The 22442-nt window shown below is 41.9% G+C and overlaps 2 protein-coding genes across 8 annotated transcripts in view; one reads left to right on the top strand and one right to left on the bottom strand.

Annotated features, from left to right (window-relative positions):
- MCTS1 (MCTS1 re-initiation and release factor) overlaps positions 1–10427 on the bottom strand; it is a 49112-nt gene extending 38685 nt beyond the window's left edge. Inside the window, exon 1 of one of the 2 annotated variants that reach the window (XM_058659070.1) lies at positions 10409–10427. The gene's annotated coding sequence lies outside the window, so the exon portion shown is untranslated. The other variant, XM_058659071.1, reaches the window with a different exon arrangement.
- CUL4B (cullin 4B) overlaps positions 1–22442 on the top strand; it is a 46764-nt gene that overhangs the window by 3876 nt on the left and 20446 nt on the right. For 2 of the 6 annotated variants that reach the window (XM_004587658.4, XM_058659068.1), the window contains exons 1-3: positions 10225–10350; positions 11082–11624; positions 13846–13961. In XM_004587658.4, the coding sequence (XP_004587715.2) occupies positions 10323–10350; positions 11082–11624; positions 13846–13961 (687 nt within the window). In that variant the 5' untranslated portion in view covers positions 10225–10322. Of the gene's footprint in view, positions 1–10224; positions 10351–10371; positions 10429–11081; positions 11625–11791; positions 11916–13845; positions 13962–22442 lie in introns of those variants that run through there. The other 4 variants (XM_058659065.1, XM_058659066.1, XM_058659067.1 and 1 more) reach the window with 3 other exon arrangements.

Below are 22442 nucleotides of genomic sequence, written 5' to 3'. Positions count from 1 at the left end.
ATGGTGAGTGAGGATTTAGCCACTGAGCCATCATGCTGAGCCCCAAATTTTTTTTTACAGTTTATACTGTAAGTCTTTATAGGTGCCCTCTACATAGGGCAGGACTTTGGAATCTACTTAAGTACCCCTCCCCCTTTCTGTATTTTTTCCAGAGTGATCCCTTATCTAGATCTTGCGTTTATTATTTCCCTTCTATACTTACATAATTTTACCATATTATAGATCTATAAGCTTTTAAAATTTTGAGCTTAGTATAAAATGTTATAACAAAATCCTATGCTTTATTAAGTGATTTGCTGTTTTCATGTAACATTGGAACTGAGAATTACTGCGCTGCAGTTCATCTGTTTCAATGCTATATGCTGTTGTCTTGTGACTATGGCACAATTCAGCTAGCCAGTCAACTACCAAAAATTCTCTTGCCATTCTCAATTTTGTATCAAATGTTACACAGATTTAGAAAATTCTTAGCATATTTTGAAACACTCTTTGGGGCCACAACTAAGTATTCTGTAAATCTGTTTCTATCATTTAGTATTCAAGTGATGAATGGATTAGCAAATTTTTAAAGCATTGGATAGTAAATAGGCTCTGTGAGCCTCATACTCTGTCACAACTTAGTATAGCACAAAATCAGCTACATACTATATACTCATGAATAAATAGGAATAAGTACAACAATGTTCCAACGAAACTTTATATTTACAAAAACAAGTAAATGGGGCCCAGTGCAGTAGCATAGTGGCAAAAGTCCTCATCTTGTACATGCTGGGATCACATGAGTACCTGTTTGTGCCTCAGCTGCTCCACTTCCAATCCAGCTCCCTGCTTGTGGCCTGGGAAAGCAGTTGAGGACAGCCCAAAGCCTTGGGACCCTGCACCCGCGTGGGAGACTCAGAAGTTCCTAGCTCCTGGCTTCACATGTGCTCAGCTCTGGTGATGTGGCCACTTGAGGAGTCAATCAGCAGATAGAAGATCTTTCTTTCCGTCCCCCCTTCTCTCTGTCGATCTGACTGTCCAAAAAAAAAAAAAAAAAAAAAAAAGTAAACATTTAAAAAACAACAAGCAAATGGTTGTGCTTGTTCTACAGTTGGTAGTATGGCAAACCCTAATTTTTCTATTATTATTTTCTATGCATATAATATTTTTTGCAGGTACAGGGATTTCCCCCCACCTCTCCTTCCTCCCCATTCTGCCCCACCTCAAATATTCCCCCCATGTTATTATAATAGTACAGCCCTTTAGCAACAGTCACAAGTCCAACTTTCTGCTATTTAAGTGTATTATGACATTGTATATATAGGATAAATAAGCAGTGGTAGAAAATCTAGTATCTAGATCTGAATTATTGTAGTATTGCCAATGTTGTGGTCATATTATCAAGTTCACCCTTGTCTTAGTCACCTGTTTCACACTCCATGCTTTTGTGATTTTTAGCTTATATACATCTAAGAATGAGCCAAAATTCTAAGTACAGTTCCTGAAGTGGAGTGGCTAGAGGCTGGAAATGTTTTTAGTAGGCGTAACTCAAACAGCATGCACCCCAGGAACTGCTGTATTGAGATTAGGGGCCCAGCATAATGGCTCAGTGGCTAAATCCTTGCCTTGGCGGGTACCCATTTGTATCCTGGCTGCTGCACTTCCCATCCAGCTCCCTGCTGTAGCCTGGGAGAGCAGCCAAGGATGGCCCAAAGCCTTGAGACCTGCACCTGCATGGGAAATCCAGAAGATACTCCTGGCTTCAGATTGGTGCAGCACCGGCCATTGCAGTCACTTGGGGAGTGAATCAGTGGACAATCTTCCGTCCAATGGTTCACTCCCCAGGTGGCCACAAGGGCCAGAGCTGCGCCAATCTGAAGCCAGCAGCCAGAAACTTCTTCCAGGTCTCCCACATGGGTGCAGGGTCCCAAGGGTTTGGGCCATCCTTGGCTGCTCTCCCAAGCCACAAGCAGGGAGCTTGAAGGGAAGGGAAGTGGGACTGCCAGGATTAGAACTGGCGCCCATATGGGATCCTGGTGCGTACAAGGTGAGGACTTTAGCTGCTAGGCCTTGCGCTGGGCCCACCCTCAGGGATTTCAATTGAATTTGTTTTTCTGGAAACAGTTCTTCAGCTCCCTCAGCCACCAGACAACATTCACATACTCTACTCTTCACTCTCTTAGGCTGGGTCAGGTGTCTCTCCTGTATTCCCATAGCAGCTGGTATTACTCTATGCTATAATCATTTGCCTCATGCACTATGCCAATTATTCTCTGAACCCACTGAACAGATCATAACAGGTTCTCGGGCAAGGTTTGTTCACTGTCTGCCTGGATTGGGCCAGGAGAAGGAGCTACATTCCATGAAGACCAACCACTGAGGGTCCGGTAAGAGAATGGACTGATTGTCCAGATTGTCTAGAACTAGATTGCCATTATCTCCAGAAATGAGCTTTGCTTGTTTGTCCTATCTGTTTGGTGATGGCCTGACTGCATTCAAACTTGAAAATCCCCCTGGGCACTGTAATGTGGCTTATCCTGCCCCCCCCCCCAAAAAAAAATGTTGTTTTGTTATTCCTCTTTTTTTTTTTTAATCTAATGAGTTGGTCTCCGAGTGCCTTTGTCTTACTTGAAGCTTTCATGACTAGAGACTAGTCATGAACTAGTCTATTTAAAAAGTCTCAATTTAAAAGAGTTAGGTTTAAATCTTAATGCTTTGTGGGCCTGGCATGATGCCTCAATTGGCCAATCCTCTCCCCTAAAGCACCAGGATCCCATATCAGCACCAGTTTGTGTCCTGGCTGTTCCATTACTGATCCAGCTTACTGCTTGTGGCCTGGGAAAGCAGAGAAGGATTGCCCAAAGGCTTGGGACCCTGCACACACATGGGACACCTGGAAGAAGCTCCTGGTTCCTGGTTTTGTTTCAGCTCAGCTCTGGCTGTTGGGGCCACTTGAGGGGTGAACCCGTGGATGGAAGATCTTTGTCTCTCCTTCTCTGTGAATCTGCCTTTCCAATGAAAATAAATAAATCTTTAAGTCCTTATGCTTTATGACTTTGGCAGGTAATTTTAACCTCCTTTGTTGAACCTGTTTCCCATTTGTAAAATGGGGATGGTAAGTAACTTCTCAGTGTGGTTATGAGGATAAAATAATTGTATGTGAAAGCATTTTACAAAACTGAAAAATCAAACAGAAATGGAAATTTGTATTAGTTCTATATTCCTTCACAGCATCTAGCACTTGGTCTGGCCAAGAGTAGTTGCTCAATACATTTTTGTTGAATGAATAACTGAATGCTGTTTGTGGGAATACTGGCCACTTAATAAACTCAGGATAAGTAGGTGACTTGGTAATAGAAACTTCAGTAGAGTAATAATTTAAAAAGTGGGCATTTATAGATCGCTCTAAACCTACATTCCCAATATATGTTGTTTGCTTTGCTTAATTGTAAAAATGTTATTTTCACGTGAATTTGGCCACAGAGATAAGCTGTCAAAACTTGATTTAATTGTACACGTTATCACTTCTCAGCATTTTGATTCAGATCAAGTAATTGTATGCATGCTGTCCTTACAAAGGAAGATTAACCCCGGGCAGTACTGTAAGGGCAGTAAAGTGAACTCTCAGAAATATTTCCTTGTTGGTAAACTTACCTCTCCATACCTTGCACTGCAGTATTTTTTCTGAGTCCTTTTTACCTCCAGGCACTTAAGTTTTTTTAATTAACCTTTTTATCCCAAGAGACATTGAATTTAAAAGTTAGAAACTGGGACCATTGCTGTGGCTTAGCAAGTGAAGCTGCCATGCAATGCCAAACTGGCATCCCATATGGATGCTGGTTCAATTTTCGGCTGCTCTGCTTCCATCTGGCTCTCTGCTGATATGCCAGGAAAAAGCAAAGGAAGACAGCCCAAGTCTTTGGGCCCTTGTACCCATGTGGGAAATTCAGAAGATCCAAGCTTTGATTTGGCCTTTATGTCCATTTGGGGAGTGAATCAGTGGATGGAAATCTCTTGTCTTTCATCTCTCTCTTCCCCCTACTTCCTTTCCTCCCTCCCCACCCCTGTCAAATAAAATAAGTAAATATTTTTTTTAAAGATTTATTCAGTTTATTACAAAGTCAGATATACAGAGAGGAGAGACAGAGAGGAAGATCTTCCGTCCACTGATTCACTCCCCAAGTGAGCCACAACAGCCGGTGCTGATGCGTGCCCATCCGAAGCCGGGAACCTGGAACCTCTTCCGGGTCTCCCACGAGGGTGCAGGGTCCCAAAGCTTTGGGCCGTCCTCGACTGCTTTCCCAGGCCACAAGCAGGGAGCTGGATGGGAAGTGGAGCTGCCGGGATTAGAACTGGCGCCCATATGGGATCCCAGGGCGTTCAAGGCGAGGACTTTAGCTGCTAGGCCACGCCGCCAGGCCCAATAAGCAAATATTTTAAAAACAGTTCAAAATTAAGTCTTCATGGCTAAGTTGTATTTGAAAAAGGGACCAGGGGCCTGGTACGATAGCCTAGTGGCTAAATCCTCGCTTTGCATGAGCCAGGATCCCATATGGGTACCAGTCTGTGTCCCAGATGCTCCAATTCCCATCCAGCTCCCTCCATGTGGCCTGGGAAAGCTCTAGAGGAGACACAAGTCCTTGGGACCCTGCACCCACATGGGAGTGAAGCAGTGGTTGGAAGATCTCTCTTTCTCTCTCTGTCTCTCCTTCTCTCTGAATCTTTGCCTTTCAAATAGAAATAAAATACTTTTTTTTGAAAGAGGCATTTCTAGAGAAGGCTAAGTGTTATCTAAATGAGTACAAAGCTTGTGAGCCCCATTCAAATCACAAGGCACACTCATTTTACCACAACTATGGTCTCTCAACCTTGGAAGCATTAGAGTCACCCAAAGAGCTTCTGAAAAGCACTGATAGGGCCCGGCGGCGTGGCCTAGCGGCTAAAGTCCTCGCCTTGAATGCCCCGGGATCCCATATGGGCGCCAGTTCTAATCCCGGCAGCTCCACTTCCCATTCAGCTCTCTTCTTGTGGCCTGGGAAAGCAGTTGGGGACGGCCCAATGTGTTGGGACACTGCACCCACGTGGGAGACCAGGAGGAGGTTCCAGGTTCCCGGCTTCGGATCAGCGTGCATCGGCCCGTTGCGGCTCACTTGGGGAGTGAATCATCAGATGGAGGATCTTCCTGTCTCTCCTTCTCTGTGTATATCTGGCTGTAATAAAAAATGAATAAATCTTAAAAAAAAAAAGCAAAGCACTGATAATTGGGTCTGGCGCAATGGGTCAGTGGCTAAATACTCACCTTGCATAGACCGGGATCCCATATGGGTATCGGTTCATGTCCCTGGCTGCTCCACTTCCCTTCCAGCTCCCTGCTTGTGGCCTGGGAAAGCAGTAGAGGACGGCCCAAAACCTTGGAACCCTGCACCCAAGTGGGAGACCTGGAAGAAGCTCCAGACTCTTGGCTTAAGATAGGGTTGGTTCTGGCTATTGTAGCCACTTGGGGAGTAAATCAATGGATGAAAGATCTTTCCTTCATTGTAATTTGCCTTTCCAATTAAAAAAAAATACTGATAATTGGGGGCTAATGTGATGGTACAATTGGATAATCCTCTGCTGGAAGTGCCAGGATTCCATATGGGCAGTGGTTCTATTCCCAGCTTCTCCACTTCCCATGCAGCTTCCTGCTTGTGGCCTGGGGAAGTAGCAGGGGACGATCTAAAGCCTTGGGACCCTGCACCCATGTAGGAGACCTGAAAGGGGCTCCTGGCTCCTGGCTTCAGATCAGCTCAGCTCTGGCCATTGTGGCCATTTGGAAAATGAATCAACAGTTGGAAGATTTCTAATTTTTCTCTCCTCTCTGTAAATCTGCCTTTCCAAATAAAAGATACTGGTAATTGAGGCCCTCCTTGTAGAGATTCTGACTGAAATGGACCAAGTTTGGATCTAAACAAAAATGCTTTAAAAAAACCTCCCTAGGTACCTGAGGCTGGGGTCCTGAGAGGGGGATCTCCACTGATGGCCTTGGCATCACCAAGAAACCCAGGCTTCACATCATGTCAATCCAGGAAGCAACAGGATCTCAGGGACCAGAGATCAGGCGTGTGCGCCTTGACATCGGAGCACACGGTGCTTGTTGTGCCACCTCCCATTGCTGACTGCTGCGCAGGGAGGGGGATCATGCCCAGGTGTGCACCAGTGATGGGTCAGCCTGCTCCTGTGAACCAGTGGAGGATCTGGGATGCCTCTCCAAAAGACAAAAAAGGGCAGTGACTTCTCAGGGTGGTGACGATGATATGGGGGACACAGCCACTGGCACAGCTACATTTTATATGGCTTGTGAGATGGATCCATTAGATGAGATAGAGAGCTTTCCCAATCCAGGTCATGCAAGGCCATCACCCCTATCAGCAGGAAGCAGCAACAGAACAGGAAACTACATCCTTCAGTAATGCTTAAAAATGGGGGTCAGAAGTCTCAGAAGGGAACAAAATGGGACAGCCAGATAGCACCCCTAGACTTAGAAACTGGAAGCCATACATCTCTCTAAGTAATACAGTCTACTTACTTGTCAATCACATGGACCCCTTCCACAGGATGTACTATTGCCCCTTACCTGGGACTGGAGGGTGGTGATACATAACCACTGCCCCTCCCAGGCTCAGGAGAAGGTAGGGAAAGGGGAGGGGCACCCTCTCCCACTTTCTCTCTAGAGACAAAATAGAAGTAGAAACATCTATGTCTTGCCTTACCCATGTCTGCCTACTCTATTCCTGAATTGTATCTGCGATTTTATCACTTCTAGATAAACTTAAAAAAACCCTCCAAAGGCGATTGTATTTCACAGTCTCAGTTGGGAACCATACACTGAGACCTGAAGTGGCCTTGTTTGTGAGAAAAAGAAAAGCAAGGTGGGACAAAGGAACTATGACAATCATCAATAAAGTGAATGGAAGGTTACAAACAGCCTCAGAAATTCCATACTAAGCACCTGACAGCACCGAAAGGAGAGGTGGTTTGGGGCCAGTTTGGTTTCCCACTCCCCGAAAGTGGCATGTCTGTAATTTTTAATCCTTAAATCTGCTTTCCAGATGGTTCACAGGTACAGCAAATAAAGTCTGTTAGCTAATGGGCTAAGTACTCAAAGGGCTGATGTAAAAGAAGCCACTAATAACTATACTCATCTGGCAGCATTGTAAAATTTAATTAATGTTTCTAAGGTATGACTTGAACTCACAAGATGAAAGATCTATATGTGGAATATGTATCAAATGCCCAATCTGTCTTAGTCTGATAATGTCTATAATTGTATGGGATCCTGTATTATACATCATTATTATTGTGGCCAGTGAGTTCAACCTTGAAAGATGTATTTTAATGTTGAGAATGTATTGAACATTTTTTTGCAGTGTTTGGGTATAGAGAATTTAGACTTATGTTAGAGCTAGCCACAAATAGTTGATTCTGGATGTAAATGACATTTCACAAAGAAAAATCTTTTTTTTCTCATTTTGAAATTGAGAAAAAAAAATTCTCAACTCACAAAGTAACAATCTATGATGGTCTGTCTCAATATAAAAATATTATTAAAATTACATATCCATATTAGAATTGCTACATATGCAAGGATTAACTTGGTGGAAATTGAGTTTGTAAAATGACAAAAGGAATATTATTATTAATCATTTAAGAAAGAAAAGAAAAAGATCTGTGCCGTTAAAATTAAGATGTAACTTGGAAGACGGAATGCTTTGATACTTCTGTGAGATGGGGAGCCATTATGATTAGAATGTAGTTGAATATCAACAGGTTTCAGTATAAGTTTGTGTGAGGGCCCAGTGCAGTAGCCTAGTACCTAAAGTTCTTGCCTAGAATGTGCCGGAATCCCATATGGGCACTGGTTCTAATCCTGGCAGCCCCGTTTCCCATCTAGCTCCCTGCTTGTGGTCTGGGAAAGCAGTTGAGGATGGCCCAGGGCCTTGGGACCCTGCACCCACTTGGGAGACCTGGAGGAAGTTCCTGGCTCCTGGCTCCTGGCTTCGGATAGGCGCAGCACCGGCTGCTGTGGTTGCTTGGAGCGAGTGAATCATCAGACGGATGATCTTCCATTCTGTCTTGCTCCTCTCTGTATATCTGACTTTGCAATATAAAAAAATAAATCTTAAAAAAAGTTTACATGAAAAACAGCTTTCTCTTTTATTCATTCCCTTTTAGCACTAATATTCATAACATTTTAGAATACCTAGCCTTTCCCTAAAGAATTTATTGACTAAACAAGAATATCCTTGTCCTTTACACCACAGCATTATTTTACTCGCCTTCAGAGACATTCAATTCAGTAAGTTTCTACTTTGCATTTACACACTTAACTCAGCATTGTGTGAAATGTGACACACTGAAGACTTGAACCCATTAGTTTTATGACTCTTTACCTGACATTAAAAACTTACTTGCTCATTTTGGGCAGCAATAATGCTATGGTATATATATTTTAAAAAGTGCTTCCATCTGTCCATTTGAGGCTTTCGACTCCCTTCCAAAGTTCTGGGGCCTAAATTCTTTTAGAGCCTTGTTTTTAGCCAACTATTCTGGAACAGTACAAAGACACTGGCTGATAATGCCCAAGAGAAGCACTCTTTTAGGAGGATCTACAATGACTTTTCAAGACCCAGAAAAGGGAAAGGGACTGTTTAAATAAGCAAAGTTAGAAAGTTGATTTATTTGCAGAGTGCCAATTCACCTATCAGGCCATAGCACCCAAGCTGCTCTTACCCCACCCACAATCCTGCCACTGCCTTGCTTATCAAAACAGTTTGCTTATTTGCTGCCGTCTAGCATAACCTACAAGTAAATTACAAAATTCCTGGGTTGGTGTGCTAGGTACTTTGAGCCTCATCTTCCCTACTGCCAGCCAGATACCCTATTTTCCTGCGTTCCTGTAGTTTCCATGTTTGTATAAACACACCAGGCCCTTTCACAACTCCTTGCTTTGTGCTCTGTACTGGCCCAGAATGCTGTTCACTCTCTCCCTCTTGTCTTACTGGCAGCTTCCATTTTAAGACCCAGCATAGATATCATGTCTCTGAAACTTCCTGGCTTTCCCAGATTTCTCTCAAACTTCTTGCTTTGCCTCATGCCACAGCACTTTGTACATTTCTTATAGTACTATTATAGACATTAATATTTCAATTAGGAGGGTACTTAAAAGTTTATGGAAAATGCATACTACGAAAAGCCATTCATGGATTTTTGTTTAATATGTGTCCAAATACACTTTTAGTTCCATTTTTCCATGAGCTTTTTAAAGTACTCTTCTATCTTCCTCCACTGGCTTCTGAAGGGCAGCGCCCTGGCATAATGTCTGCCATAGGTAGTTCTAGATACATGTTCATTGAAGATTTCTGCAGTTAGAATGATCAACAGGTTGGCAAATTCATTGTTTTCTCCCCTTAAGAATGTTTTAGGGTTAAAACTTCCTGTCAGGGAAGTTATAAGGTTTGTTATTACTAATTTAACCAAACTTTTTGTTATTGTTTAATCAGTAATCTAATTGAAAGCTTCAACTCATAGAATATGTTGGTAGAAAACACTGACTTGCCAACATCCGTGGGATTTAATTTCTTTTTTTGTATGGTCTATAAATCACCGAATTCCTAGCTGATGGAGTGATGGTAGCCGGTGGGCCTAGGAATCATGTTGGGTTTGGGGTTAGCTGTTTTCTTTAGAGTACGCTTTTGGCTCTGCCAGCCATCTTAGAAAATGCACCAGAGAGCAGTAAAAGAACATACAAGTACACTATTGAGAAAAGTATCAAAATTCTGGCTCTAATCAACTTTAGTTCTGCGATGTCTAACAATTCATAGCTCCACTGAATCACATCTCCGTTTTTATGTAAGCTCCTTTTGGTCTGTCTTGAGATAGCCCTCTGCAGCAAAAGCCTTCATGTTGTCCTCCATTTCTGGTCACTCCTTTCCCGTCTTGCCTCCCCTCCTAATTCCTTTATCTCTTTGAAAAAAGTTTCGGTCTCTCCTTCCCTTACTTTTTACTCCGTGCGTCCCCTCCCTCTCCCCTCCTCTTCCGCCTCCTCCTTTTTCCCAGCTAGCTCACCCCGCCCCTCACCGTCACCAGCTTCCCTCCCCTTCAGGATCCTTCCCGCTCCTTCTCCCGCCACCCCCCCACCTTGGGCGTCCGCCTCGCGTTCCTAAAGCGCCAATCAGAAGCCCCGAAGGTGTTTCGAAGGCCCGCCCCCTCCTCCCTTTCCAGGTTCCCCCCCACCCCCTCGTTTTCCCTCCCCCCACCCCCCCATTCGAGTCCTGCGGACCTGGGGGCTTCGGGAGCTGGGCGCTATGAAAAGTGTCTGCCCAGTCACTTCCGGTAAGGGCGCTCCGGCGCAAAGCTTCCCGCGGGACCGTTACGGAGGGATGAGAGTTACCGGTGGGCCGGAGGAGGGAGGTACTGCCAGGGAAGGGAGGAGAGCGCGAGAGCCGAAGCAGAGCAGCGCGAGCGTCTGGGGCGCTTCGGCCTCTCCGCTCTGCGGTGCGCCGGCTCCCCAGCCCCCCCGGGCGGCCCGCAGTGCTTCTCTCCAACCCCCCACTCCGGGGACAGACGCCGCCCCTCCTTCGGCGCCGCGTGACCGGAAGTGGCGCCATCTTTAGCCCCTTGTGCTATTGACAATAACAAGCCCCGGGTCGCTCTCTCCCCCTCCCCCTCTCCCAAGCATAGCATCTTGCCTCCCAGCGAGAGGGAGAAAAGGAGGAGGAGCTACAGTTTGAGACTCAGACTCGCTCCTGCAGAAACGGGGGGGAGAGAGCTCGAAAAGCAGGGGAGGGGGACGGCACGGTTTACCTGTCTGCCTCCTCATTCACGCTCCCCCCTCGTTCTGCTCACTCCTGGTGTCAGCCTATCCGCCTTCCCAAACCCTCCCATTCCCCCGGTGTAGCCCCCCCCTTCACTTTCCCTCTCGTCCTCTGTGTTTCTCCTCTTTTCTTTCTTCCCTTCCCCCTCTAGCATTGCCACCTTCTCTGCTACACGCACCCAGGCAGATAAACTGTAGGATTTTGATGGTCCTCTGCCTGTTGACCCCGCTATTTTCATGTTTCCAACAGGTTTTTCTTCCCCCAATCCCTCAGCTGCTGCTGCTGCTCAGGAGGTCAGATCTGCCACTGATGGTAATACCAGCACCACTCCGCCCACCTCTGCCAAGAAGAGAAAGTTAAACAGCAGCAGCAGCAGCGGCAGTAACAGTAGTAACGAGAGAGAAGACTTTGATTCCACCTCTTCCACCTCTTCCACTCCTCCTTTGCCACCCAGGGATTCGGCATCCCCTTCAACCTCGTCCTTCTGCCTGGGTGTTTCCGTGGCTACTTCCAGCCACGTACAGGTACAGAAGAAGCTGCGGTTTGAAGACACCCTGGAGTTTGTAGGGTTTGATGCGAAGATGGCTGAGGAATCTTCCTCCTCTTCCTCCTCATCTTCACCAACTGCTGCAACATCCCAGCAGCAGCAACTTAAAAATAAGAGTATATTAATCTCTACTGTGGCTTCGGTGCATCACGCAAACGGCCTAGCCAAATCATCTGCCGCCGTCTCTAGCTTTGCTAACAGCAAGCCTGGCTCTGCTAAGAAGTTAGTGATCAAGAACTTTAAAGGTAACCAAAGCCGAAATCCATAATCACTTAGTAAGGATTTGACACTTGAGCGATCACGTGCTCTTTATGTTAATATATTAAAGACTATTGAGGTGGCCTAATGTTTTGTGCGTAATCAGTGAGGTGGAGGGGAGGGCCTTTTTTGGTGGAGGGTTCATTTGCCGGGGGTGGTTAGGAGCAAACACCCGGTGTTTCTGTGCAGTGTATTGAGGTTTGCTCAACCTACTGTATTTAATCTGTTGTCCCTTATAAAGTTGGCAATCTACAGTATGATTGATCCGGATTTTACAGGTGAGAAATTTATGTTCTAAAGAGGTTTATTTCAGGTGCATTGTGAGCCATGGCTCTGCCGGGATTTTTATGTTTATGCTTTGGTAGGCCACATCATCCACTCCCTAGAAATGCAGGTAGCACTAGTGGTCTTCTCATGCTCGAATGAGACTTAGAAGGTTGAATACTATATTCATGAAAGTCATTGGGGAAGCAATTTTTAAAGAAAATATTTGATTTCTACTTTGCTAACCAAAGGTATGGTTTTGGAAGTGGAAAATAGTGGATATAAACGGAAGTTGGGACTGTGTACCACGCATTACAGAGAGGAGCAATCACTGCCTCTGTCTTTGTATCATTAAGATGGGTTGTAAACTATTGACCTGAGACTTTTGGGGAAATTTGTCCATATTGTCTTTGAGATAGGTGATTGAAAGTGTTTTGAATGAATTGATGCTAATAGAAAAGTAGCAAAATTTACAAATATATTTCTGCTGAATTAATTTTTGTCTGTTGGATGTGTTACTGTTTTTCTGACTCACTTTTCCAACACCTTTAACTGGCAGGTAATAGATGCAGAAATGCTTGTTAAATGGAGAAGTAAATGAATGAATTTAAGTGATGTTTACCAGATAAGTGCCTTGAGGCTTAATATTAGCATTGTGAAATATAAATGTTAAGTGTTTTTATTGTCACATTAGTGTAGAAATAAAAAATATGTTCGATTTTCTTTCAGGCAGAGGGTTATGGTAGTGTTTATTTTTAACCCTTTTTAAAAATATGATTTCCCTCCCATGCCCAGGCTCATGAGTGCTCTGTTCTAAGAGTAGAGCATTCTGCTTTCCAAACTGAATGTGAATTCTAACTGATGTATGTATTATTTCCCTTAAATTTATATTGACTTAATAGCCAAGATTTTTTTTTTTGAAAAGTGAGCTGTGATTCTAATGGGTTTTGCAAAATGATTTTGTTTTTCTCGTCTTGCTAAAACAAAAGCACATTATTAAGATATTTGCGTGCTCTAAGTATGTTTTTCACTTATTAATTGCCAGTGAAGTGTAAAGCCTACATTTAAATGTTTATTTCCTTTCTAAAATCCTGTATAAGTTCTGGAGTAATTTAGATGTTTGGATTTCTTTTGAATGTCCTTCTACTCATAAATGTAGTTCAGAACCTGAGTTTAAATGTTTTTCTTCCTTCTGTCGATTCTGGATAAATTGGGGGGTCATGAAGGCCAGGATTAGAAAACCAGCCATGCCATTTACTAGTTCACAGTGACCTTGGACAGACTTACCAAAAGATTTCTAGCCTCATTTCCTCAGTTTTGATACTTTGCCCAGGGCATTGTTAGGACAGTTAAGAAGTTCCTAAGATACCTAGCACACTGTGGACAATCAGTATTTCAAATCTCAGATACAAGATTCATATCCGCTTATATATTATACGTGATGAAGTCAGAACAGGATTGTTTTTTTATGTGATTCCTGAATTTTTATATTTTGAAGCAGTACATTCAGTAGCAGAAAAAAGCCTCACTTTCAGTTTGGTCAGCATAGTGGCTCAACAGGCTAGTTCTTCACCTTTCAGTGCCAGCATCCCACATGGGTGCTGGTTCTAGTCCTGCTTGTTCTACTTTCCATCCAGCTCCCCGTTTATGGCCTGGGAAAACAGTCGAGGACGGCCCAAAGCCTTAGGACCCTGCACCCGTGTGGGAGACTCGAAAGAAGCTCCTGGGTTTGGATCGACCATTTAGGGAGTGGACTATTGGGTGGAAGATGTCCCTCTGTCTTTCCTTCTCATAGTAAATCTGCCTTTCAAATTAAAATAAATCTTTTAAAAGGAGCTATCAATGTTGCAATTTACTTTAAAAACGGTCATGCCATTGTATTTTATAGACCTTTGGGTACTATATTCTCTGTTATCTAATGCTAGCCTTTTATGTATCATCTAGATAAGCCTAAATTGCCAGAAAACTATACAGATGAAACTTGGCAGAAACTGAAAGAAGCAGTGGAAGCTATTCAAAATAGCACTTCAATCAAGTACAATTTAGAAGAACTCTACCAGGTATGTATGTATTTGATAACTAGATATCATTAACATAAATTGAGGTGAGATGTATTTTTACTTTCTCAAATATGGCCTCAACTAGATTTCTGCCCTTCTTCTAATTACATTTCCTTGCTAGTTGATGCACTTCGTTTTATAATCAGACCACATGGTGTAGTAAACAGTACAATCATGGGTATAAGCCCGCCTTACAGTTTGACTGGTATAAATTGAACTTATACCAGTGTGATCTGGACTTTTCCAATTAAATTTCAGTTTGGTACATGCTGGCATAATTAAAGTTTTCCCTATAATGGAATCCTGTATGGCATAGGTGCCAAAGTTATTTCTCTCATCTATGTTATTCTTTTGTGATAGTTCTTGCTTAGTTATGTTACTGTTGGGAAAAGCCTCAGGACATGCAGATACTCGTCACAGTCTTTATTGTACATCTTTGTTAATAACATTTGCCTTTTTTATTTGCTCTTTTTGTTTGTTTTTTCCCCCTGAGCTACAAAACACACCTTAGCCCAGAAAGAGGCAGTAGACTGTAGCCTAGCAACATAGTGTGAGGTTCAAATTTGGGTGTTTTTGCGTACAAATGAGTCTTTAAATTTGAAATGTTTAACTTTATCCATCTTGCTACCCTGAGATTTTTGATGCACACAGCTAGTTGAAGAAGTTACTTTCATTTATATAGTATCAGCAGTTTGGTATTAAAAAATACTTCTCGATGCAGTTGCTTAAGTTTTTGCATTAATGAGTGCCATGTAAAAAAGTACGCTAGTTTATTATTTGTATTTGTAATTTTCACATGTTACTTGGAGGGTTAGTAGGGTAAATAGTGGAAGAGGAGTTAGAGAAAAAACTTTTGAGATCTGGTTTTCACTGCTGTTGCCCTTGTGATCTTGAGCACGGTGCTGTTAACCCCTGTCAGCTTTATTTTCTTCTATATAATGCAAAAGAAGGAATACCTGCCTTTTTTATATCACACTGCTTGTAAAAATCAAATACATTTGTAAAAAAAAACACTTTGAAGAAGCACTATGCTATATAAATATGAAGGTACTTCCAAAGTTGATGGAAAATGAAAATAAAAGGAAGTCTATTTTTGTGCAAAAAAATTTTTGAAATGCCTATGTAATTTTCTCAAAACACAATTTTCCCACAAACTGAAGCTAAGAGTCTGAAACTCAGTCCAGCTCTGTCACATGAGTGGCAGGGAATTCAAATACTTGAACTGTCATTTTTTTTCTTCCTAGAGGCGTCAGCAGGAAACATGATGGGAAATGAAGCAGCCAAGACTTAAACCAAATACTTCTATGTGGGATGCATGCATCCCGAGTGGAGGCCTAGACCATAATACTTGGTCACTTACTCCTATTTTCTATGATTTTTTTAATGATTGATTTATTTTTATGGCAAAGTCAGATATACAGAGAGGAGGAGAGTCAGAGAGGAAATTCTTCAATCCGATGATTCACTCCCCAAGTGAGTACAATGGCCGATGCTGTGCCTGTTTGAAGCCAGGAGCCAGAAACTTCCTAGAGGTCTCCCATGTGGGTGCAAGGTCCCAATGCTTTGGGGCATCCTTGACTGCTTTCCCAGGCCACAAGCAGGGAACTGGATGGGAAGTGGAGCCGCTGGGGTTAGAACTGGCGCCTATATGGGATCCTGGCGCGTTCAAGGCAAGGACTTCTGCTGCTAGGCCACAGCACCGAGGCCTCTGTGAACTTTTTGAAGCATTATTGTAGAAGATGAAATTATCACTAGTCAGGCTTTCTCATTCTGGTTCTGTTGCTGTTAAAATTGAGTTAGGACCCGATGCGGTAGCCTGGTGGCTAAAGTCCTTGCTTTGCACGCACAGGATTCTATATGGGCGGCTGCTTGGGGGATGAGCCAGCAGATAGAAGATCTTTCTCTTTGTATTTACTTCTCTCTGTGTATCTGCCTTTCCAATGAGAATAAATACATCTTTAAAAAAAATTAAGTGAGTTAGTATATAAAAACCCAAATAATACTCAACTACAGTAATAATGTTATGTAGTATTGTATATGTTGTACTGCTAAGTAAATGTCAGCTGGTAGTAGAAGTAGTAAGTTATTATTTAGGGATAAGGCTGCCTTATTTGGCTCTTGTGTGTGTTACATCTATGGCTATTGGAATTCCACAGTGGTAGAAGAATTATAAAATAGCTGGAAAGGTCTTCAGACAGCATGTCAGCCAGTATCTTTGTGGAGTGTGTGTTACAGGCTTGTCATATTTTTTCATTGAAGCATTTCAGAACTTCTCTCTAAAATAGATGTGGTAGTAGTTATTATTCCCATATTATTTATAATAAAAATTAGAAGTTGAATATCCCGCCCAGGGTTGTTTGTTGGCATAACAAGAAGATTCAAGCTGTGGTGCTCAGTTCCTGGTGCAGTATACCTTCACTGCTCTGCTGCCTCACTAATACACCACACCACTTCAAATACCTGGTAATGCAGTGTTGGAAGCGATGAAATTACCTTGCTTTAGGAAAAAGTTTTCATTGGGTGTGCTGGTATACAGCATATTTAATTTCAGTGATGTGTTATTTTATGGAATCATTGCATATTTATAACCAATGTTGATTGTAGATATTAACCCTATTTATTTTTTCCTTGAGTATTTTTCTAGAGCTTTTGATTTGAAAATATTTTAAATGATACATTGATTCTCTGTTCTTTAGATTTTATGAACTTATAGCTTATTATTTAACTTAATAAAAATATTATTATTTTATGAACTTATAGCTAATCATTTTTGTGATTTTGCTTGCTTGTGCCTTAGAAGTCTTAATTTGCTATTGTTCAGTTGCATATCTTTGACTTAAATCTTTAAGCTAAAATTATGTTAAAATGTAATTGTCTACCTTTTTAATGGGACTTCACTTCTGCTATAATAAATTCAAAAGCGTTGGTTTCTAACTCTCTTAAGGTTTTCTTAATTTTATAAGTGTTCCTTAGCATTAACCTCAAAAAGATTGTTTTTGAGATGTTCAAGTTCCAAAGAGGGTAAAATTATTTTGTATTATTCAGACTTTAGTTGTTAAATATGCTTTCAAAATTGAAATAGTATAGTAAATTGAAACAGTATAGTAAATTGAAATAGTACAGGTTTTTTTAAAAGATTTATTTATTATTTATTACAAAGCCAGACATACAGAGAGGAAGATCTTCCGTCCAATGATTCACTCCCAAGTGACTGCAATGACTGGTGCAATGCCGATCCGAAGCCAGGAGCCAGGAGCTCCTCCGGGTCTCCCATGCAGGTGCAGGGTCCCAAGGCCTTCGGCCATCCTCGACTGCTTTCCCAGGCCACAAGCAGGGAGCTGGGTGGGAAGTGGAGCAGCTGGGATTAGAACTGGCGCCCATATGGGATCCCGGTGTGTTCAAGGCAAGGACTTTTGCTGCTAGGCCATGGCGCCGGGCCCAGAAATAGTATAGTTTTAAAAACAAAAGTTCTCTGAATTCCTACCCCATTCCGTCTCCCTGACATGAACAGTTGTTGGCATGTATCTATTTAAAATATTTCTGTGTTTGAAAAGCCAATTTCCCTTGAAGTTTAAGTATGGGGGACTGGCATGTGGCATTACTGGGTTAAGCTGCCGCCTGGGATACCGGCATCCCATGTGGGCACTGGTTCAAGTTCCAGTTGCTCCACTTCCCATGCTGATGTGCCTGGGAAAGCAGCAAAGGATGGCCCAAGTCCTTGGGCTCTTGGTCTCAGTATGAGAGACCTGGAAAACTCCTGTTCCTAGCTTTGGTTTAACCAGCCCCAGTCACTGCAGCCATTAGGTGAATGAACCAACAGATGGAATATCTGTGTCTCTGCTTCTCTCTCTCTCCCCCTCTCTGGCTCAGCTTTTCAATAAAATCTTTTTTTAAAAATAAAGCTTAAATATGGAAGTCCCAAGTAAGAATTTCAGGTGTTTCCTAAGGTTTTTTTGTTGTTGTTGTTGTTGTTTTTTAAGATTTACAGAGAGAAAAGGAGAGAGATAGTCCATCCATTGGTTCACTCTCCAGTGGCCACATGGCCAGAGCTGGACCCATTTGATGCCAAGAATCTGGAGCTTCTTATGTGTCCCACGTAGGTGCAGGAACCCAAGTGGTTGGGCCATCCCTTGCTGCTTTCCCAGGCATATTATCAGGGGGCTTTGTGGCAAGTGGAGCAAGTGGGATTTGAACCAGTGCCCATATGGGATGCCAGCACTGTGGATGGAGGTTTAATGTACTATACCGCAGTGCTGCCACGCCATTAAGCGTCTAATTTCCAGATAAGAATACTGTACTGGTATATTTGCGATAAACATTTTTTAACATTTCCTTTTTATCGTTAATTGTAAATGAGAATTGTATGTGGATTTTAAGATTATCTTTGTTGGACAATGTTAAAATCCTGTAAGAGTGACGGTAGTTGATGATCTGATTTGAGATTTTTGTTTATGATTGACCACTGTGATATCACTATGATTAGATGACTAAGATGACCACTACAGTGGGACTGTGATTAAATGCATTAACCTTTAAGTTGATAGGCCTGCCTAGATTAGAGATTTGACAATCATATAACTTGAGGAAATTTTATCTCTAAAACCTTAGTTTCCTCATTTGCCAAATGGATACACTAATACGTCTCTGGGTTATTTAGTTGTAAGTAAATTTTGTAAAAACATTACTTAAAGCCCCTGCTAAATATTGATATCTTCAATACTAATACATATATGAACTTTTACAAAAAGAAACCCTGAGGCTAGTACTGTGACAGCCAGTTAAGCCACCACCTGCAACAGCAGCATCTCCTATCAGGGCACTGATTTGAGACACTCCTGTTCCTGCTTCTGATCCAGCTTTCTGCTCATGCACCTGGGAAGGCAGCAGATGATGGCTCAAGTATTTGGGCCATTTGCACTCATGTGGGAAACAGAGCTCTTGGCTGCTGGCTTTGGCCTTGCTCAGACCTATTGATGCTGTTTGGGGACTGAACCAGCAGTTGGAAGATCATCTGTCCCTTCTATCACGTTGCTTTTCAAATAAATATTTTTAAAAACAGAAACCTATTTTAAAATTGTATTTGATTTTAGGACCCAAATACCATGTGCTTTTAAATTCTTACAGATTTGTAGTAACTACTTGAGGTAGGAAGGAAAGTAGATGTGTCTTCTATTAGTTTACTCCTCAAATGCTGGACCAGGCCAAAGCCAGGAGTCTGGAACTCTATAGGTTTCCCACATGGGTGGCTGGGACCAACTACTTAGACCACCAGCACGGAGCCTCAACAGAGTTGCATTAACAGGAAGCTAGACTGGAGAGTAGAATTGGGCGACAGGTGTCCCAAGCAGTGTCTTAAGATCTGTATCCCCATTGCCCCATGTTTCCAAATTCTAAATTCACCCTGGACTAGAACAGCTTGCTGATGAGTAGAGTATATTCAAAATAGACTTTAGTGACACCATGAGTGAGACTGAAAAAAATAAAACTCTAGGAATCAGTGTTCCTCTGTAGCCGTTTTTCAAAATATGGGCTGTTTTCACAATAAGATGTCTTACGGTTGAAATTCTGGTGTTGGTGAGTTTATCATTCATAATGGAAACTCTGGCTTTTTATGAAATAGACTTAAATGATGACATTTTCTGTTAATAATTCATGTGTAGAATAAATGACTGCAGGGTGAAACAACCAGTTCATCCATCTCACTATCCATTGTAAAATGTAGTTGTTTAAGCAATTAGTGGTTATAGGAGAGCAGTTAGTCTTATAATATTGAAGAATAGCTATTGGATTCTGTGTCAGTTTGCCTGTTGTCATCCTGTTGATGTTTCAAGCTTAGTGTGTTATATGTTAATTATTTCTCCCTTTTGGCTGAATTATTAGTGCTCAGACTGCGGTTTTTAAAATGTAAAATTACGAATTTCAATCGTATTGGAGGAGAGCATTGGGGTTAGAAGGAATAAAAGGTACATGGCTTATGGCTTCAACAATTTTGAGGCCGTGTATTTACAGTTGATAATTGAGAGTACAAATCTTTAAGTCATTATACAGTGATTTAGTTTTTTGGTTAAAAACAGTTTTATTTAAATGAATTGTAAAACTTTTTAGAATCTGTTTAATAGGTGCCTGTGAATCAAGAGGGTGTTAGTAATAATTATAGTGATTTCCAGAGTGTTTTATTTAATGAAATATAAAATATTTTCATAAGGATGTTTATAGAACTGGAATAAGATAAAGCTTATCTCATACTCTGAAGTAGTGATGTAACAGTTTCTATTCCTTTTATCCCCGTATCTGACAGGGTGCAGAGTTCTTAGCAGATACTTATTCCTTGCTGTGCACTGAGTTTGACAGGCACTTTGTAGATATAGATATCACTTAGTCTTGGCTCCTGAGGTGCTTATGTTCTAGTAGATTTATGAAACTGGTCATTTCTGACCAATGCTTTTCAAAAACTAAAAGAAATTATCAGAATACATCATACATGGTAATACATTTATTTTATGTGCAATGGATTGTGACATAAAATAATATTCTACACTTCAGCTTGGGCTCAAACATTTTGGAAGTCATTGTCTTAGCTGCACATGACTGGTCCAAACAGTCCTAGCAAAAGAGAGGGAAGCCAAGTGCTTAGGCTGTAGGGTATGTGGAATATTATAATCAGATGTAAAAAGTTGTTAGTGAACTTTGAATACCATGTAAAGAGGTAGAGCAGTGGGTAAGATAAAAAAAGCTTTTATTAGGGGAACCATGAATTTAAGTTTCTTGAATACTTAATATAGTCATCTGATTCAAAGACTATAACGTATTATGCATATATTTGTGTGTTAGAGAACATGTAAAGAAAAATACTTGCAACCTGGCCATGCCCCAGTTCCCCCTCTAAGCAAATATTAACTGTGAGGGGTTTCTTTCCAGAGATTTTTCATGTATGTAAGAACAACTCTATATGTTGTCATTCGTTTTTCCCCTTTTAACATATAATACCAGACCATGCACTACACATTTGTTAATACATTTTTTAAAGATTTATTAATTTTTATTGGAAAGTTAGAAATACAGAGAGGAAGATCTTCTAACAGCAAGAGCTAAGCTCATGCGAAGCCAAGAGCCTGGACCTTCTTCCAGGTCTCCCAAGTGAGTGCAGGGTCCCAAGGCTTTGGGCCGTCCTACCCTCCCAGGCCACAAGCAGGGAGCTGAATGGGAAGCGGGGCTGCTGGAATTAGAACTGGTGCCCATTTGCGATGCCAGTGCATGTGTCATGAGGACTTTAGCCTCTAGGCTACAACACCAGACTCTTGTTTATACTTGTTAAGGGATTTCTTCACAATACAATGTGAAAGTTTGATGAACAGCTGCTGAGGAAGGAAAATTATTAAATCTTGTCTCAATATTAAGAAAGTAGTTGAGGCTAAATTGAACTGTGTTCCTTTCCAAATTGGCCTTTAAAACTCACTTTAAATTGCTCCTGCCTTTCCTGGTTTTTCTTCTTGAACTTTGAAGCCAGCCTGCAACTAAACACAGGTGAAGCTGTATGCACATAAAGCCCAGTTGGTTCCTTCTTATTTTTCCACTTAGCTCTTGATCCATTTCCCTATGGATCTTTGGGACTTTGTCCATGAAGGCTTTCCGGACTTGGACTAACTAAGGACTGATCAGGGTATCAGCTGTCTGCTTATTGCCATGTTAGCACCCAGAACACTGTGGCTGGAAAACTAGCCAGTTTTATCCTTGTTCTGTAAGTCCCTGCATTTTGCAGGACACATTGCTAATTGTGATAGATATGTTCAGTTTTTTGACAAAAAGATTTATTTATTTTTGTTTGGAAGGCTGATTTAGAGAGAAAAAGAGACCAAGAGAAAGAGATCTTCCATCCACTGTTTCACTCCTCACATGGCTGCAACAGCTGAAGCTAGGCTGGTCCAAAGCCTGGAGTTTCTTCCGGGTTTCCCACATGGGTATGTGGCCCAAGGACTTGGGCCATTTTCTGCTTCTTTCCCAGGCACATTAACAAGGAGCTGGGTTGGAAGTGAAATAGGCAGCACGTGAACCTGTGTCCATATAGGATGCACCACAGGCAGAGGCTTCAACTACTAGGCCCTGGTGCCAGTATATAACATTAACCTGGTTCAGAACCCCAAAAGTATTAGAGAACTTGCAGGTACATGATCGCCAGCTTTCTTTCTGTCATTAAGGAGTTAGGGAGACAGCATATACCCAAAGAAAAGAAATAGTATTGACTTAATGACAAGTCAGTGTGTGATAATTGCCTTGCATTCCTTGTGAGTCACTGATCACTGAAGCTCTTACCTCACTGAAAAAGTGGGACCTAGTTGGATAGTAAGAGAACACACATAATAAATAACTATGTTGAGAACTGGTTTATGAAGAAAGGGAAACACAGCTGAAGCAGATGGGATAAATAGGACTTGAAGAAATACTGGAGCTGGGAAATATGAAGATGAAGTATGCATTAAGTCA

The sequence above is a fragment of the Ochotona princeps genome, chromosome X, assembly GCF_030435755.1.
Source record: "Ochotona princeps isolate mOchPri1 chromosome X, mOchPri1.hap1, whole genome shotgun sequence".
Taxonomy (NCBI): Eukaryota; Metazoa; Chordata; class Mammalia; order Lagomorpha; family Ochotonidae; genus Ochotona; species Ochotona princeps.
Note: the sequence above shows the minus strand (reverse complement) of the source record. Positions and strands in the feature narration are given on the sequence as shown.